The following is a 19,081-nucleotide window of genomic DNA, read 5'->3' as shown; positions in this document are numbered from 1 at the left end:
TCCTAAACAGTTTTGTTTAAAAAAAAAAGCTGTTGGGTTTCCTTGTCAATCTCCTCTAGGACCCAGAATGTAACCTAGCCACCACAAGGAGCCATAAGCAGTGTGGATTGATTTAAATCAACATGATTTAGAATCAATTTTAATTATGATTTATATCAGCAAGCAGGAAATCTTGATTTAAATAACTGATCTGAATCATGTTTTGCAGTTGTACTTTTTAGTTATTTTGCTAAAGAAAGGCTGATTCTCACTGGTTGATAACTATCAAAACATGTTGATATGCAACTAACTATATAGCAAGGGTTCTCAAACTGAGGGTCGTGACCCCTCGGGGTGGGTCACAAAGTTATTACTTAGGGAGTCACAAGCTGTCAGCCTCCACCCCAAGCCCTGCTTCACCTCCCGCATTTATAATACTGTTAAATATAAAAAATGTGGGTTTAATTTATAATGGGGAGCGGGGGGTTGCACTCAGGCTTGCTGTGTGAAAGGGGTCACCAATACAAAAGTCTGAGAACTACTGAACTATAGCCTTTACACTAAATATGGTGCTTTTTGCAAAGAGGATACACTACACATTTATTTAAGCCATTATATAGCTTAATGTACATTTATTCACATTCTTAATTTTTACATTTTTATTATATTAGAAAATGATGAATAATACATGCTTTATTTAATATTCATATTTCACTTATGTCAAGATCTATCTTGGATGAAAACTCAAATTTAATTAATACAAAAAATTGCATTGTATTTTCTATTAAATAAAAACTATCATACATGTATTGGATATATAAAAAGTTTACTAAATCATGTTTTGCATTTGAAACTAATTCAATAAACAAAGGAAGTATTATCTGAGTTAATACATTGAATTGATTGTTTCTTATTACCATGTCCTTCAGTGTTTTAGAACTAGTAGATCTCATCCCCTCACACCTTTAATCTATGAATGAAAACTAAAAGGAAAACAAGCTTTCCAGCTTTTTTCAACTCCCAATTGGTTTTTTAACTTTGCATGAACTAGGCATTTAACTGAATAAACTGAAATGCAGAAAATATTCTCCGCGCCTGCAGAAAAGGCTACGCTGTCAAAAACTAGTTTAGGGTACTTCGACGAACTTTGGTTCTAGATACATAGCCATAAACTTCCACCCCTTGAGTAGTTTTACTTTCTTTAAAACTTGACAGCAAATGTGTACTATTTAATTTAAATAATTTTAATAGATAAGTTCAGGCTTCAACATAGGCTGTCAATTTAAAATTTAATTGTAAACAAGTTTTTTAAAAAGCGTGTATTGAACTTAAATTAACAAAGCTGATTTCAATAAACTGATTTTAGAAAAGAAATCTTTATTCACCCTACACATCAAGCATACAATGTTGTCCACTCCCAGTAATTCACAAGTGTTTGTAAGAAATTATGATCTTTTATTTAAGGCGTGGAACAGACTTCTACGGTCTTTTCCCAGACTCCCTCTTTGACCTTAGGCAAGCTAACCTCCGTTCCAGCTTCCTCACTTTCACAATGGAATTATTAACTTAACTCACAGGAGATACCTGACGGTTTCCACTTGTGTATTGGGTACTACTAGATTTGTATTAAAAACAATTCTATTACCTTCCAATTGATTCATGCATTGCTTTTAAGCAAATTTCACTCCCACAAGGAATTGTTGTATATAAGGTTTAGGCAATTCTCTCTCCTGTTAGCATGAAACAATTTATTATTTCAAGCTTCTGTTATGTAAGAGTACAGACAACCAAAACAAATTTAATAAATCTTATGTTGCAGAAATGTATTCTCCTGAACTACCAGGTTTGATTTTGTAGACATGCCAGAAGACAATAAAATATTACTGGTTTTCAGCATATTAAGAGTAATGCAGTAAATACTTTTTAAAATGTGTGTGGAGGAGGGGTGAAGAAAGGAAGTTAATGGCTTGTGCTACACTATTACAGGTTCAAACCTGCAACAAATTCAATGGATATGAAGGAGCCCTCAGTACTTTTGAAGAGTAAATCCTGAACGGCCATCAAGATTTTGCTATGGTAGGATGTAACCTGAGTTTGAGTAACACTGTTACTACAATGGCCCAGACAACTGAAAGATCAGGTGAGGCACATCCAATGAAAGCATCCACAGCTTTCCAGCATGTGATAAAAATACCACAGAGCCAGGATAGTCCAATGCCCTCTCATCTATCTAAGTGATGTAATGCCTTCACAGAATCGACGGGAAGGGAGCTCGAGAAGTCAAGTCCAGCTTCCTGCACTGTGGTAAGATCAAGTAACTCTAGATAGGTGTTTGTCCAGCCTGGTCTTAAAAGCTTCCAATGATAGCAATTCCACAACCTCCCTTGTAAGCTTATTCCAGTGATTATGTACCCTGATATGGTTCCTCCTAGTCTACAGTATGTTAAGACATCAGACGAGCTGCACACAGAGGGGCCCAAAAGCAGCCAAGAAGAAATACAAATGCCACCAGCCTTATTAAATGATGCCTACTAAGGCATGATATTTTCCCCCAGCCTCATTAACCACACACAACTGTACACTCCAATACTGAAGTCTTTTTTTAAAAAAAGACTATTAATTTAGAACAATTAGTTCATATGTCCATTTCTTTCACTTGAATTTGTTTTTATTTACCACCTCAACCGATAGTACCACTAAGGACAGCACTAAAGTCAATAAAGCTCAGTTTCAGAAACATCCATTCAAAGATGCTGAAATACAACCTCAGAATTTTCAGACTGTGGTCCCAAACTTTTTGCTTTTTAATGACCCCGTAGAGCAGTGCTTCTCAATCTTTTGTACTGGTGATCCCTTTCACATAGCTAGCCTCTGAGTGCGATCCTCTTCCCACCCCCACATATTAAAAACACTTATATATTTAACACCATTATAAATGCTGGATGCAAAGCAGGGGTTTGAGGTGGAGGCTGATAGCTCGCGACCAACCATGTAATAACTTTGCGACCACCTGAGGGGTCCCAACCCCCAGTTTGAGAACCCCTGCTGTAGAGGAAAATCTTTACTCTTGTTCAGGTTGCTGCATAAAATGCTCTCTTAAGAGGCTTCTGTTTCTGTTACAAATAAACATTGCAGTAATTATCCAGTCTCCTTCCCCACCAACAATAGGACAAATGCAGGATTTGAAACAATTACAGGCATATGTGAATGTAGTACATTACACCAGGTAGGAGTAGTTCCCTTCCCCTAGAACAGTGGTTCTCAAACTTTTGTACCAGTGATCCCTGTCACATAGCAAGCCTCTGAGTGCGCCGCCCCTCCCCACAAATAAATAAAAAACACCTTTTTATATATTTTACACCATTATAAATGCTGGAGGCAAAGTAGGGTTTGGGGTGGAGGCTGACAGCTTGTGACTCCCCATGTAATACCCTCGCGAACCCCTGAGGGGTCCCTACCGCCAGTTTGAGAACTCCTGCCCTAGAATGATGTTGAAGTATTGAAGAGATATGGACACACTGTTGCAGTGGCGGGGCTACCAAGCTTTCAGTCTTCATGATCAAACTGTGTTCTCATTACAGCATTACCGAAATAAGCTTCCATACTAACAGAGTTGCAGTATCTTATAAAAACAGAGTTCCCAGACATGTGCAAGATGACTATTGTACTACATATGAACCAAGTGCTTAAAAAAACTGAAAGCATAAGGGAAACACCTATTACAAACAGCAGATTCAGTTCTGTAGAAAAGATGTCACTGTATTAAAAACTATTAAATTTTTTATTATTCGAAAAATGTGTACATATTATGAGGGTATCATCAAATTTTGCACATTAAAAATATTATATACAAAGATAAATAGCTGCCTATGAAATCCTCTCAGTTACACCAATGTAAGAGCAGAATTTGACCCTGAGCAATTGAAGTGTTCCTTTGCTGCCTGAATAACATTTCTAGTTGATCTTGCAAATTCTGGTTATGGACAAGTTATTCTTTGAGACACACTATTCCTACACAGCTTACTCATCTGTTCTATGGATATTAAAACTGGAATCATTTCATTGTAAACGGAAAATAAGACATGTTAGTTTGAAAATGTTAGAGGTTGTTCCCTTTAACATTTACAAATTGCATTACACACACACACACACACAGAGGGAAGACAGAATGATTTAAGCTGTTGTTTCTGAGCAAACATTTCATTTGTTGCCCGAAGTTCACTGGCTATATCTCAAAAGTTTTTCTAGCATTGCTACCTGCCAGGTGAAAACTGGCTTAGTCAGAAAGAATCACTAATTTCACTAGCTGCATGAAATCTCTCCCACCCACAGGATTTCATCATCAGTTACACATGGACCATGTCTGCATAAGCAAGCATGATGGCCATCATTTACCAAATGTGCAGTTCCACTGGTGACAGCAACAGCAGGAGCTATAGTATAGACAGGTCTCATGTTCTCACAACATCTAACCCTACTCAGATTTATGCTACTTTAATCCAACCCCCATCCCCAATGAGGCAAAGATTTATAGATTAACAATGCTTGGGTTTTATTATCATCTAGATTGCACAGCAGATAATTTTCCCCCTCTAATCTTTTAGTTGATAGTAATTTTAGGTAAAAAGAACGAGGAGTACTTGTGGCATCTTAGAGACTAATAAATTTGTTTGGGCATAAGCTTTCATGGGCTAAAACCCACTTCACTGGATACATGCAGTGGAAAACAGTAAGGGGAAAAAATTAGCATGAAAATTAGGCTTGAATAAAGACTGGGAGTGGATGGGTCATTACACAAAGTAAAAACTATTTCCCCATGCTACTTTTTTCTCCCTACTATTACTCACACCTTCTTGTCAACTGTCGGAAATGGGCCATCCTGATTATCACTACAATAGTTTTTTTTCCTCCTGCTGATAATAGCCCGCCTTAATTGATTAGTCTTGTTATAGCTGGTATGGCAACACCCATTTTTTCATATTCTGTGTATATGTATCTTCCTACTGTATTTTCCACTGCATGCATCCAATGAAGTGGGTTTTAGCCCACAAAAGCTTATGCCCAAATAAATTTGTTAGGCTACGGTGCCAGAAGTACTCTTCGTTCTTTTTGCTGATACAGACTAACATGGCTACTACTCTGAAACCTGTCACCAAGTTATTTTAGGTGTTACCTGCAACAGCAGATAAACCCTTTTTCACACAGAATATGACTCAGTACTCTGTTAAAGGTTACTAATAAACACATGGAACTCAATCCTGCACTTTTGTAATCCTGAGCATTTTACTTTGCAAGATCCACATACTTTTATATAGTCTTTAAGTGTGTTTTAAGCCCCCACGTTTCAAACCATAAGAATCTGAATTCTCTATGGCTATCTACACTAGTATCAAGTATCAGAGGGGTAGCCGTGTTAGTCTGGATCGGTAAAAGCAGCAAAGGCACCTTATAGACTAACAGACGTATTGGAGGATGAGCTTTCGTGGGTGAACATCCACTTCGTCAGATGCATGTCACTAGTCACATACTGGTGAGACACATACTAGTGTAATTCATCACTGATGCAGACAGTAATAGTCGGCACTACTGTAGACGTATGACTTGAGCATTTCACATAAATAGTGGTGAAGACAACAGCGTTCTGTCTGCACTACGGCTTCTACCAGTAAAGCTGCACCAGGAGTTAATTAAAGCTACAGGTAACTTTGTATAGACAACACCTTAGAGTAATCTGCTTATGTCCTGAAGCACAAGTATTTAAAGCACATTTAAATACCAAAGCAGAATTTTGAAATAATTGGAGGCCTCAGTTCTACAGGCCCATACATATTCTGAGCCAAAGTCTATTCAAAGTTACAGTAAAGTTGGAATAACTCCCTAGAATTAACTGAACTCACACCTGTGCTTATTTTGAATAGCAGAGCAAAATTTTGGCCATCATATATAAGTTGTATCCTTGGTTCATTCACTATGAAGTATTCAAGATGAATGCATCACCAAATTACATAATTTCATTTTAAAATCATCATGATGAAGACAATTTTTTCAAAAAATTTGTTAGGGAATTTGTACAGTGCACACGTGCTCTCTTCATTGCTGTTTTATTAAGTTACTGCAAACAATGTCATTAATTATGCACCATCACATTCATTCACTAAATAAGTCAGGGGCTCCGAAAAAAGAAAGGTGAACATGCAGTTAAAGATCATTCTAACACAAGCCTACAAGCTTAACTGTTGAAGCGAGTGAGTGAGCACTTAACTTTATCATATTCACATTACCTTAAATGTAGCTTTTCTATGCTGTTTTAAGGGGGGGGGGGTAGAAAAGGCACCAATAAAATGCACAGAGTGAAGGCAGGTTAAATTATATCCTATGCCCTGGACATCAAGTTTTCAACACGTCAGGCTCTCAGGAGAAGGACTGGGACGTTTTGGGGACCTGTGTGTTGAAACCGGCAGGGTCCCGGCGTCGGAGAGCCTGCGCTGAACTGCACAAAGAACGAGGCAGGGTCCTGTTTCTGACCTCGATCCCCGGCGAGCAGCCAAACCTACAGCCCTTCCCCCCTCAGGGGACAAAGGTGGTTTCTAGCAAACGCTGCACAAGAACCAGCTGCAATTTCCGAGCCCTGCTAACTCGGCCAGACCAGCCGTCTCCAAAGCAGCGACTCCCCACGTCTAACCCCTCCGCCTCCACACACCGGGTAACGCTTCACACGGGTTTGAAGTGCTATCCCCACGTGCTCCCAACGGGGGGCCGCGCCCTTCCCCCTACGCGGAGACGCACCATCTTTGCTCAGGCTCTGACCCCAGAGGCCTACGGGGGCGCGGGACGTTACGATACAGGTGGGCAGGAGTTTTGCGCCCCGTCCCCGGCTTGCCAGTGCCCAGCCCGCTGGGGCAGCGGGCGCGGCGCTTGGCGCCGGGACCCCCCCAGCGCTCCACCCGCCACCAGGGGATTTAAACTCCCCCCGGGACCCGGCACTCGCCTCCTCCAGGAACTTGGTGAGGTCGTAGATGCGGTGGTGCAGCAGGATCCAGGTGCTCTGGCTGTGGTTGTGCGCCTGGATCTCCTCGAGCCGGTAGTAACGGCCCCGCCACGCCTCGCGGGCACTCGCCGCCATCTCCCCCGCTGAGCAGCGCGCGACCCTCCTCTGCTAACAGCGGCTCTCGGCGGAGGAGTGACTCACCCCCCTCCCCACCCTGCTCGGGGCAGTCTTATCACCGCGCGCGCTGATTGGATGTCAGGCAGCGCCCGGCCTATCAGGGCCCGACTCTTCCGCCTTTCCACGCCGGCCCCTCATTGGTTGAATGATGAATGAGAGGCTTTTCCCAGTATTACAGCCTGTTTTTTGCCTTAATTCTAAGAAACTGTTGCGTCGCGGCTTTGGTTACATCAGTGGGGAGGGGGAGGGGAAGGACACAGTCTCGTGCCCTCCGGCCAATCCTCCCCACCACACGGCCGGTATTAGCCTCGGGATCACGTGACGCTGCAAGAGCTGAACACCGCCCCAAGCAGTACCTGAGGCTGAGCCCCGCCCCCTTCCCAGTGAGTCCTGCCCACGCGGCTGTGTCCGTCTCTGTCCCTTTTCTCCCTTCCTCCAATGACCGCTCCGCAGCTCACCCCCCCGGCCCTGAGAGCTTCTGCTTCCTAGGGGAACAGCTCTCTGCATCCCATGTGCTGTTAATGTGGCCGATGCCTCCAGGAACCCCCCTCCCCTCCCCTCCCTTCCCCACACACACACAGGCGGTCTTCTCTTGTCAATTGCTCGTGGTGAAACCTCACTCCTCAGGCTGCTTAGGAGCTAAAGATAGCTCGCCTTCAACCTCCCTTTTCCATAGGCCTTGCTGCTCTCTCATCTTCCAAGGCCATGTCTCAATTATCCTTGTGTACCAGTTCAGTACAGCGCATTCATAAATTCCCCTGAAGTATGAGACTAGGGGATGCCAGAGAAGGCGAGCGGTGGTGTAAGGCGGGAATTCCTCAGTTAAATCTGTAAGTAAGAAATCTCACATTAAAAATGGAGAACAACTGAGCATAACTTCAGAAGAAGTGAAAGAAACAGAATAAATAGTTCAGTGTAGGGGGCAGCAACCTATTGCCAGTTCAGAAACAAATGGATGTTACCACCAAATAAGCATGTTGTGCAGACAGCTACTGCCTAAGATGAAGTCTTATTCAGGGCCCCTACATTGATGGTGAAACTGGTTGAAAATGAGGGTAAAATTGCATGGAAATATTTTTGTCCGTTTTTCATCAAATTTTTCCAACCAGCTGTAACTGTTTAGCTTAGCAAAACTGAAATCTTTAGCCATACAAATACATTTCATTACACTGAATTGTGAATTCTGTACTGGTGATTTGATCATCTCCTTAAATGTAATTTTCCTTTCCTCCAAACCAGTAAACACGTTCTGACCCTCATTTTGCCATTTACAACTGTAGCTGGATTGTCACAGCTACGCAAATCAGTGAAGTCAAAACGCTTCAGTATCAATTAGCAGTAAATGCTTAAGTGAAATGAGGAAATGCAGTAATCACAAAATATTTCAACAAATATGTGTAATTCCCCTCCTACTACTAGGTAAGCTCATTTTGCTAATTTATTCAGGCAACTTCCATTAATTAAATTCAAGCTATACTTCTGCAACACTATGGATGACGTCACCTCCCACTTATTATCTAGACCTGGCCTTAAGGCAGTGTTTCCCAAACTTTAACAACCTGAGAACCCCTTTCACTAAAATGTCAAGTCTTGCAAACCCCCTCCTAAAAATGAATATTTTCAGGGATTTTCTCCTTTACCTGAGTATAAATTATAAAAGCAGTGATCTTGGAAATATGAAGTTTGTTTTTATGACATGATTATTACACAATATTTATGATTACTTATTATTTATCACTGCAGTATTTTTATTACATTATGAAAATGAAAGTGAGATCTTCCAAGATCTCACTTTAGTAGCTTGTATCACTTTGAATAAGCCTTTTATAAGACAAGGCTCCTATGTTTCATCAAGGAGTATTCGATGTCAAACAGCATGAAGGTATTTAAGAAGCCAACTCAAAGAGTTCCTCCTACACAAGCATTCAGGTCTTGAGCAGTCCAGGCAAATAACGCATGTTACAACAAAGCTTAAACTTGTTCTTCACAATAATTTAAAAAACAATACTATCTGCCTATTTAATTTAAAAAACAGCAAAAAATATCCACCTCTCTTTCCATGTCTTATAAGGAGTCTTGAAGTTTAAATCTCATAAGTGTGATAGATATGCTTGCTTTGATCCGCTTAGCTCTTGGAAGTCCACGGGCTCCGGGCTGCTAGCCCCTTGCTGCCTGGGGTCCCTAGGGACCGCTCTGTCCGCCATTAGGGAATTTTCCCAAGAACCCCCTATAACATTTCAGGAACCCCAGTTTGGGAACCACTGCCTTAAGGGAATCCGGCGATTGTTAGTTTCATAGTTTCACCCACCTGGTGGTGACTTACGAGTCCCCGGGGAGCCCCACAGGTCGCACGGTGGGCATAGTGCAGGCAGCATTTCGTTTCATTTCAATCTAACACAGAATGTGTCCTGTTGCCCTTCAGAACTATTTGGGGGCAGGGCCGGCTCCAGACCGCAGCGCGCTAAGCACGTGCTTGGGGCGGCATGCTGCAGGAGGCACTCTGCCTGTCACTGGGAGGGCGGCAGGGGGCTCCAGTGGACCTCCCACAGGCATGCCTGCAGAGGGTCCGCTGGTCCCGCGGCTCCGGTGGACCTCCTGCAGGCGTGCCTGCGGATGCTCCACTGGAGCCGCGGGACCAGCAGACCCTCCGCAGGCACGTCTGCATGAGGTCCACCGGAGCCGCGGGACCGGCGACTGCCAGAGCGCCCCCTGCGGCGCGCCGCCCTGCTTGGGGCAGCGAAATTCCTAGACCCGCCCCTGTTTGGGGGGGAGAGAGGGGCTTTAATGTGACGTCTCCTCTCCTGCCAGACATGCCTTGTGGCATGGGACGGCTTGGCCTGTAGGGGCGCTGTGTAGTCTCTGCTGTCCTGATACCTGGCCTTGGGAGAGGGGAAGCTGAAATCTTGGCGGGAGAGCGGCGAGGCGGAGCTTCGTAAGCGCCACAACAATCATCTGGGGAGCAAGGTGACACCTGCAGCAACTTGCTGTTAGCACGCAGGGTCTGCAGGAGGCCGGTGTTCTCGTCATGTGCTGGGCTACATCTGCGGCGCATGTTTGGGCTCCCCGTACAGCTCCCCATTAGGTATATGCTTTGCATAGGGAGGGATCTCAGCGGCTCGTGCCAACACCCCTTGCTGCTGCCGCTTCTCGCAGCCACACCCTAGATGCTGCTTAGCTGCAGCGCAAGATCGGCTGCCGGCGCCCGCGTGCGCAGCCGCCTCGCGCACCTGCTCGGAGCCGCGCGAGCTGAAGGCGGCAGGTGGCCACGGGAGGAAAGGCGCGAAGCGAGTCGAGGGGGCAGCGCGCGGTTTCCACGCCGAGTCGCTCCCTCCCGTGAGAGCGCCGTGCTGAGGCGGGGAGAGGCCGGGTCCAGGGGCAGCCCTGGCCTGGTTCCGTCCCTGCCCCGCCATTTGACACCTCCCACCCCCTTCACTTGTCACTCCCGGGCATGGGCGGGGGCTTGGTCCTTCTCCCCTTTGCCTACCTCAGCCGCTCAGCTTTATTGCGGGAATAAAGTACTCCACAGAGCTAACCCCACCCACATTGTGCGGAAAGAGGAGGCTCAATAGCGATCTGATAAATCTCTCAGCAGCGCCCCCCCCCGCCCCCATGCCCATTCCCATTCCCCATGCTCTAAATCCAAAGCAAAGCGACCCAAACGCTGCTCCTGTGGGCTGGAGGTTGCTCTGGGCGGTGGCCAGCTAGGGGCAGTTTTCTCCAGTGTAGGAGGATCTGGGGAAAGAAATAGATGGGGTGAAATCATATAGTCGGGGCAAACTGAACAGTTGTTTGAACTGTATTTATTTGAAGGGCATCCGCAACCTGCCTTCCATCACTGAACCCTGCTGACAGTCTGTAAACAGCCTGTGCCACCTTGGAGGTCCAGTGGGGCAGAGCTTTCCTCTTTGCAAGTGACTCATGAACAAGTGAGTGTTGGGGGAGGGGCAGGGAGTGTGTCTTATCTGCAGTTTGTGGGGTTGGCCTATTGGACCGTGCTTCTCTTCATATTTGGTATTTATATGGATTATGTGGCTACCTGCGGTTATATTAGGGTACTTTTTTTTTTTACTGTGATCCAACCACTAACTGACAGGGGATTGGAAAAAAACATCTCTATTGGCAAGATATACCATAATTGTCTAGTATGGGGTTACCTGTACCTTTCTTTGAAGTATTTGATACCAAGAGAGACAGATTACTGGACTAGCTGGGCCACTGGTCTGATCCAGTAGGGTAAGTTCTATTAAAATGTTCAACCACAAATCATCTTCTAAGACTTAAAGTGTAGTTTTCATACTGACATCACTTTGCATAAAACAGAAAACTGAGTATCAGGGTGACTATGTGACCAAACTTGGTTTTTCCTATCTGAAATTGTTTTGGCTCTTTGGTCCACTGATGGGGAAGTAGGGGAAAAGAGAAGGGACCTTGTGAGTGCGTCCACCAGCCTGGGATCCCTCTTCTTCTGATTTTTGAACACTTGGGTTGGCAATACTGTTTACTTATTCAGCTCATGTGTGATTCTGCTGAGGTCTTGTCTACACTACCCTGCAGTTTTCACTATGGGAGTGTGACTAGCATTTCACACCAAAGTGCTGTGTTGTAATTCCTGCATGTGGACACTATGGGCACAAACTAAAAGGTTGCTGCTACACATGAATGTAATCCTCTTCAAACAGCTTCAAAGAAACTGTTAGTTCAGACTTGCAGCATCCACTTGTGGGAGCTACAGCACAGCATTTGGTGCACACTCCTATTCAGACCCCTGTAATCCGAACTGCAGGACAATTTAGATGTGCCCTTAGTTTCAGCTTTCAGTCTGGTTGAGATTGTATGATGTGTAGCTCCACATCTTACCCTGCATGTTATTTGCATGGGATTATTTAATTGATAAACTGCTGGTCTCTCAATTTTTGGGCCACAGATTTAATCATACTTAAACTCTTTTTAGATAAATGTGGTTGGATTTTAAGCAAGGTATACATTAGAGTAAAATTACAAATGTAACATTAATCTGTAACATTTATTCCTTAATAAATGTTTGTCCAGATTTCTTAAAGTCATAATTTACAAATCTTTTCAGATGAATTGTAACTTTGCAGAATTTTAACACGGGACTTGCATTATTATTGTTACTATTTCTTCTGCTCTGATAAAGGCATTCCATCCTTCATGATTATTTGGGGGGTGGGAGGCGAGTATGAGGACAGCTATAATTATCAGGCAATACCTGGAGGAGGGGTTGGATATAAGTAGTCTTTCTTAGTTAACTATTTCTTTTTTCTGTAATATTTCTGTTAACTGAATATGTTTTCTTTGAGCAGTGAAATAGCTGTTCATTAACTTTTTGTGTCATAAGTGTTCTAGTTCCAAACAGCCTTCAGACTTTATCTGGTCTGCAGTGCAATAATTAAAGGCATATGGGCAAATCTTCATATAATGTACATTGTTATAGCTTTCATTGATTTTAGTGAAACCAGTGATAGTGTATACCAGCTGAGGCTCTGCTTCCTAATCATCCATTCCTATGGGGAAAACTGGCACAAGGCAGCTGAAGAGGAGGAATTCTCAGCATGGATACCCTTGCTTTAATATTGGCCTTCAGCGCTTAAGAAACTCCAGCTGCATGTGTCTTTTAGCAGCAATATAATAAGGATAAAACTCATCTTTGCCAGAGACATAGCTCTCTCAGGAGTAGTGTGAGACTGTGGAATAAATTCCTAATGATCATCACAAATCTCACCACCTTCCATTCCTTGTGCAGGGCACACTTTATTGATCATGCCTTCTGTAACATAAACATAGCTGCATGTATATTAAAAAAAATCCCTACCAAAACAAAACACTGCACTGTGCATATTTCTCCTTCTGGGTAGAGGATGGAAACAAATAATATGTGACAGATGCTGAATGTACTAGAAAATGCTCAGGTACTTGATGAACATGGTATAAGAAACTAGATAGAATATAATATTCCCCTATAGTTTGAAAAGGGGGACCAACTTTGCTGGAGGACACAGAAATGTAATAAAGCCCCTAGGATATATTACATTTCTAGCACGGTGCGTGAGGAGGAATCTTTATGTGCGTCTAGTCGTGTGGCTTGCAATCTCTTCCTCAGCCTGCCTATTACCATTGCTTGACTCAGATCCCTACTGGGATTCTGGGGTAAGAAAAAAGAGTACAGTGCGGAGGCAAATGACTCCCCTTTCCATGCAGGATGGGAAGATCCTGACAGAGAGAGGTCTTCACTCATGGATCACAGGGGCTTGATTGGTCTAAAATGTTGACACAACACAGTAATTTAAGGACAATGTCATTCTTGCCTTAACTCTGAGGCTTCTTGCTTTTGTGAACATAAGATGGGCCCATAACATTGTTTTAACATCGTCTGTGAGGTTTATGCTTACTGTGTTATAAAATGCATGAAATGTGATAAGTTGTCCAAGTTGACTAAACTATTATATGTTATAAACTTCCACCTAATGTTAATAGGAATATAGTTGTATTGATGAATTTGTTTGTGTAACCCTTCTGCCCGTCAGAGTTGGCAGCAACAAGTATCAGTATCTAGGGGTTCCGTTTCAATAACACAACGCAAAACCAGCTCTAGCCCCCACCCAGTGCCCTGGGACAATTGCATACCACTCCCCTGGGTGCCTCTAAGAGGCAATACTTCCCCTCTTGCAAGTACAGAGTCTGATTGTAGCAAAAGCCTTTTAATAAAGGAGGGAAACAACGTAGCATTATGTTGGGAAAACACTACAAACAGGATTTATAACATGAAGCATGAGCAAAAGACCCACCACCAAGTAAGTTTGGCTCAGTTGAGGCCGAGTCTCGCCATCATAAAATACCAAGTACAGTTCTACTGTCCTTGATTCACATAACCAGGATAATACACTTTTTTACTCCTGCCCCAATAACACAGAGACTGGGGATCCCACAGCAACCAAAGTGACCTTTTGGGCAAACAGCCCCATCATGCAAGGTGGGGTAGGTGTGCCCATATAACTGAGATCAGCTCCTGAAGTCCTTTTCCACAACTCACCACCAGATGTCAGGGTAGAGCTCATTCTGATACTGCTTACATCTGCATTATTTCATAATTACACAATATCCTAATAATAGCTCCTCTTTTTGATAATGAAGTCCTATTTTTCTTTTATTAAAGACTAAGCTGCTGAGCTGGGACAGTTAACAAAATAAGATGAATGACACAAGACACCAGTCGCTGTTCTTCGTCAGTCTGCCTGAGTTACAAAAACTCTGTGCCGTTAAGGTTACACTGAGTTCTAAATTGGCAGAAAATGAGATTAGGAATACACAGATGAAGATTTGCAGGTAAAGGCAAATAAGGATTGGCATTCTCAGAAGTAATTTTATTTTATTTTTTGTTAAAGTATTTCATTAGTAGTTAACTATAACAAGATCAGTAAAGTTCCTAGCAGTTATGACATACTTATTAAAGAATACATTTTTTTCCCCTGTGCCGGTTCTGGTAAGGTACATGACAATTGTTTAAAAAAATAGGCAACAAAATCCTTTATAGCTTGTAAAGGTGTTCAGTTTTAAGTCACTTGTTATGAGTGGACCACTGAATTAGTAAGGGAATAATAAATGATTATAAAAGAATAAAACAGAATAAAATGAATAAAAGTTAGTCCATAGTCCTATGCAAAGCTGTAACTCTTTGAATGTATCACCTGAGATATTACAGTGTTTTACAGAGGTTGAGTTGAGGAATAAAGTGGTAGTTCTCTCCCAAAAAACACACTCACATTCCCAACATACTCCAGTTACCATGCCTACTCTTGTTTTGTATCACATTTACCTTCCCACCTTCTGGGAGAGAGTGAGTGCCAATTCTGAATGTGGATTTTGTTTCTTCTCACAAAGGTCTCCAAACAATTATCAAATAACTGTTTGTGACTGACCAGTCTGGGTGGGATGTGAATCAGTAACTTGAGCTATCCAACACTTTCCACTGAACTACTGGAAAATGTAGTTAAGCTTTAGAAAAATATAACTAAAATAAAGGTAACCTAATGCTGAGATGTCAAGCCCAATTTAGAGGAAATTCAGTTCAGAATTAATTTTGAAAAGTTTTATCTTTGTAGGCAATTGTTATTTCTTCATCAAGACGTCCTTTCCTCACCTGTCCCTGGAACACTGAATCAAATTTCAGTTGTAATGGCGGTCAGTAATAAGATCTCTGATACTTACAGTATTTCTATCTGTATATTCCAGCTCGTTTTGTTAGCAGAACTACTATAAGTAAATTGATACCATTTACATATAAATTGTTGTTAATGCAAAATACGTAAATTAACACCAATAATGTATGTGGCATATTATTTCTTCCATGGAAGAAATGGCCCTTTGAAAGGACAGTGGTGAGTAATGTGTATCATCACTTCATAAAGAGAAGTACAGTGAAATGTGCCTTAAGCATTGAGGAGGAGTGAAATCCTGGCCCTACTGAAGTCAATGGTAAAACTGTTGACTTCAGTAGGTCCAGGATTTTACCCAAAATGTTTGGCGATGCTTTGGGAATGTCTTTTACATAATAAGGGCAATCTCTTAACTTTCACTGTAAACTAAATTACACAATTATTTAATGTTATATACTACTATATATTTTATGTATTTTTAAAATATTGTGCCTGGTGTTTTTAAACTATCATTCACTTCACATATTAATGAGATAGTTCTTATAAAAAAAGATGCTGTTGGGCCAGGCCTGAAGTCTAACACTGAAAAATGACTTTATTTAATTTATGTATTCATTTTTGAATGTATAAAAAAACTCTCATATCAAGATGAATATACAAAATCTAATAAAACATATGATTGTTGCTCCTAAACAGCAAAAATTCAAATGGACATAGCTGAAAACTTTTCCATGTAATTTAAATCATGTATTTTTCCTATATAAATACCAGTTTACATCTGTCACTTAAAAATATCCTCTCCTCCTTCCCCAGCGTCATGAGCAAGAGCCTCAGAAACTGTGGTAGGGGGAATATAATGGGACCCTGCATGTCATGAGTTGCACAGAGCTGTACAAAAATCTAGAGTCAGCCCTGTCTGAAGACATTTTCATCCAACTGCATTAATTAAATATTTTATGTTGGTCATTGGTTAGGGACAAAGAAAAATAGCTCTTCCCCGCTGACCTTGAGAACAGAGTTATCAGACAGGGAAGAGACCAACAGCAGCCATCCTGTGTCCATTATGGATCTTTTCAGTCACCAGCCCCACTTCAGGACAGTTGGTAGTTTCAAAGCAATTTTATTAGAAATTTCTGCCATAGTGGGGCCTGGTCCATGACTAGGGCTTCTAGGCTGTATAATAATACAAACCCCCCACCAATAATAACAACAAATTAAGACAGGTAGATATCAATGACTTGGCTCTGGAAGAATGGTTAGTACAGAATGTGGTAAGGCTGCACAAGTAATTGTTGAATACTCCTTTTAAGTTCAAAAGGTTCAGATAATTCTTTTTTGTTTTTGTTTAGATATCTTTTTACAAAACAGGAAAATGTCAGGCTTATGTAGAGAAACATGGAGCTACAGTAAGTGATTCTTCACACTGTTACACTTATTCATTGTTGCCAGCACTTGTGATCCCAGTAATAAAAACTGATGTTTTTCATAGTGCTTGCAATTCCCATTCCAACAGAAAATCTCCCCCCCTACTTAAATTTTGCACAAAATGCGTATGCTGTGTATTATAGGATTGACTTACAGTACCAAGTAATGCAAAGTATAGAAAACTTTGTGAAGCCCTGTCCGTGACCTGTTTTTGTTTTGTTTGCAATGTATATTATGATTCTGTTGTGCCAGGGCCGCCCAGAGGATTCCGGGGGCCCGGGGTCTGCGGCGGCAGGGGGGCCTTCCGTTCCGGGAGCCGCCGACGAAATGCCCCGAAGACCCGCGGCGTCCCCCCCCCCCGCCGCCGAATTACCACCGAAGCGGGACCCGGCGCCGAAGCGCAGCCCGGTCTTCGGCGGAGGGGGGCCCGCCACGGGTCTTCGGGGCACTTCGGCGGCGGGTCCCGGAACGGAAGGGCCCCCCGCCGCCGAATTACCGCCGAAGACCGGGCTGCGCTTCGGCGCCTGGTCCCGCTCCGTCTTCAGCGGTAATTCGCCAGCGGGGGGTCGTTCCGCGCCGGAGCGGAAGGGCCCCCCGCCGGCGAAGACCGGGAGCAGAAGCAGCTCCTGTGCCCGGCTGCGCAAGAGTTTGCCGGGCCCAGGGGCGGCTCTAGAGCCCAGCGGGGCAAGCACCCGCCTGGGGCGGCCCTTTCCCAGGGGGGCGGCAGGCTGGGCCGGTGGACCTGCCGCAGTCATGCCTGCGGGAGGTCCACCGGAGCCCCGGGATGACCGGACCTGCCGCAGGCACGACTGCGGAAGGTTCGCTGGTCCCGCGGCTCGGCTGAACCTCCCGCAGGCATGACTGCGGCAGCCCAACCGGAGCCGCCGGATCAGCGAACCGTCCGCAGCTGCGGGAGGTCCAGCTGAGCCGCGCGACCAGCGGACCCTCCGCAGTCATGCCCGCGGCAGGTCCGCTGCTCCCGCGGCTCGGGGGTGCCTCCCGGGCATGATTGCTTGGGGCGGCCAAATTTGTAGAGCCGCCCCTGGCCGGGCCCCCCGGAGCAAGTGAGGGACCCCGCTCCAGGGGCCCCAAAAAACTCTGGTGGGGGCCCCTGTGGGGCTCGGGGCCTGGGGCAAATTGCCCCTCTTGCCCCCCCCTCTGGGCGGCCCTGTGTTGTGCTACGTTGCCTGTGATACAACATTTGCATTTGTATGGCTGAGTGTGGACTTTCAGAAACTGCTAGTATGAAGCCAGTAGTTATAATCAAAACCAGTTTGTAATCATGCATTTGCATCTTCATAGTGGCCTACCTTTCTTTGTTGCTAGATGTATGACCTTGCATTTGACTGTATAAAAAGACCTTTTGTTCGGATGAGCCCGCCTTACTAAGGGTATGTCTACACTACGAAATTAGGTCGATTTAATAGAAGTCAATTTTTTAGAAATTGGATTTGATACAGTCGATTGTGTGTGTCCCCACTAAGCGCATTAAGTCGGCAGTGTGCATCCACAGTACTGAGGCTAGCGTAGACTTTTAGAGCGTTGCACTGTGGTAACTATCCCACAGTTCCCACAGTCTCCACCCCCCACTGGAATTCTGGGTTGAGCTCCCAATGCCTAATGGGGCAAAAACATTGTCGTGGGTGGTTCTGTGTCCATGTTGTCAGGCCCCACTCTCTCCCTCCCTCCGTGAAAGCAATGGCAAAAAAATCATTTCTCGCCTTTTTTCCTGGGTTACCCGTGCAGACAACATACCACGGCAAGCATGGAGCCCGCTCAGCTCACTGTCAGCGTATGTCTCCTGGGTGCTGCTGGCAGATGCGGTACTGCTGTGCTACATAGCAGCATCCCCTTGCCTTGCCTTGCGAATGGCAGATGGTGTAATATGACTGCTAACCGTCATCGTCGTCCCATGGGTGCTCCTGGTTGAACTCGGTGAGGTTGGTCGGGGGCGCCTGTACAAAAATGGGAATGACTCTACGTCATTGTCTTCTTTAAGTTTCGTCTAATGGAGATTCAATCCTGCCTGGAATATCATGCCAGCTGGAGGCTTCTGCCTCAGGCTGCTCTCCCAGTCGGCAGCACCGCGCGGTTGCACCTACCCCACCCTCCCCCTTGCTCCCATGGCTCATGAAGCGTGGACATTAGTAAGGAGCAGTTCAACGATAGGCTGAGCAAGTGCATAATGCTGGTAGAATGTGCATTCGGATGTTTAAAAGCTCGCTGGCGCAGTTTAATGACTCGGTTAGACCTCAGTGAAACCAATATTCCCATTGTTATTACTGCTTGCTGTGTGCTCCACAATATCTGTGAGAGTAAGGGGGAGACATTTATGGCA

At 44.1% G+C, this 19,081-nt stretch overlaps 2 protein-coding genes across 2 annotated transcripts in view; one reads left to right on the top strand and one right to left on the bottom strand.

Moving 5' to 3' along the window:
* The window catches only part of LOC120396883 (cytochrome b5), a 28,693-nt gene extending 21,493 nt beyond the window's left edge, over positions 1-7,200 (bottom strand). Inside the window, exon 1 of the mRNA XM_039522074.1 lies at positions 6,968-7,200. Coding sequence (XP_039378008.1) covers positions 6,968-7,102 — 135 coding nt within the window. The 5' untranslated portion in view covers positions 7,103-7,200. The remainder of the gene's footprint in view (positions 1-6,967) is intronic.
* A 3,289-nt stretch (positions 7,201-10,489) lies between these two features.
* Positions 10,490-19,081, top strand: part of C2H18orf63 (chromosome 2 C18orf63 homolog) — a 32,858-nt gene continuing 24,266 nt past the window's right edge. Inside the window, 4 exon segments of the mRNA XM_039522075.1 lie at positions 10,490-11,070; positions 14,319-14,488; positions 15,265-15,343; positions 16,668-16,724. Coding sequence (XP_039378009.1) covers positions 14,355-14,488; positions 15,265-15,343; positions 16,668-16,724 — 270 coding nt within the window. The 5' untranslated portion in view covers positions 10,490-11,070; positions 14,319-14,354.

Source organism: Mauremys reevesii, linkage group 2 (assembly GCF_016161935.1).
Source record: "Mauremys reevesii isolate NIE-2019 linkage group 2, ASM1616193v1, whole genome shotgun sequence".
Classification (NCBI taxonomy): domain Eukaryota; kingdom Metazoa; phylum Chordata; order Testudines; family Geoemydidae; genus Mauremys; species Mauremys reevesii.
This window is presented reverse-complemented; position numbering and strand designations above follow the sequence as displayed.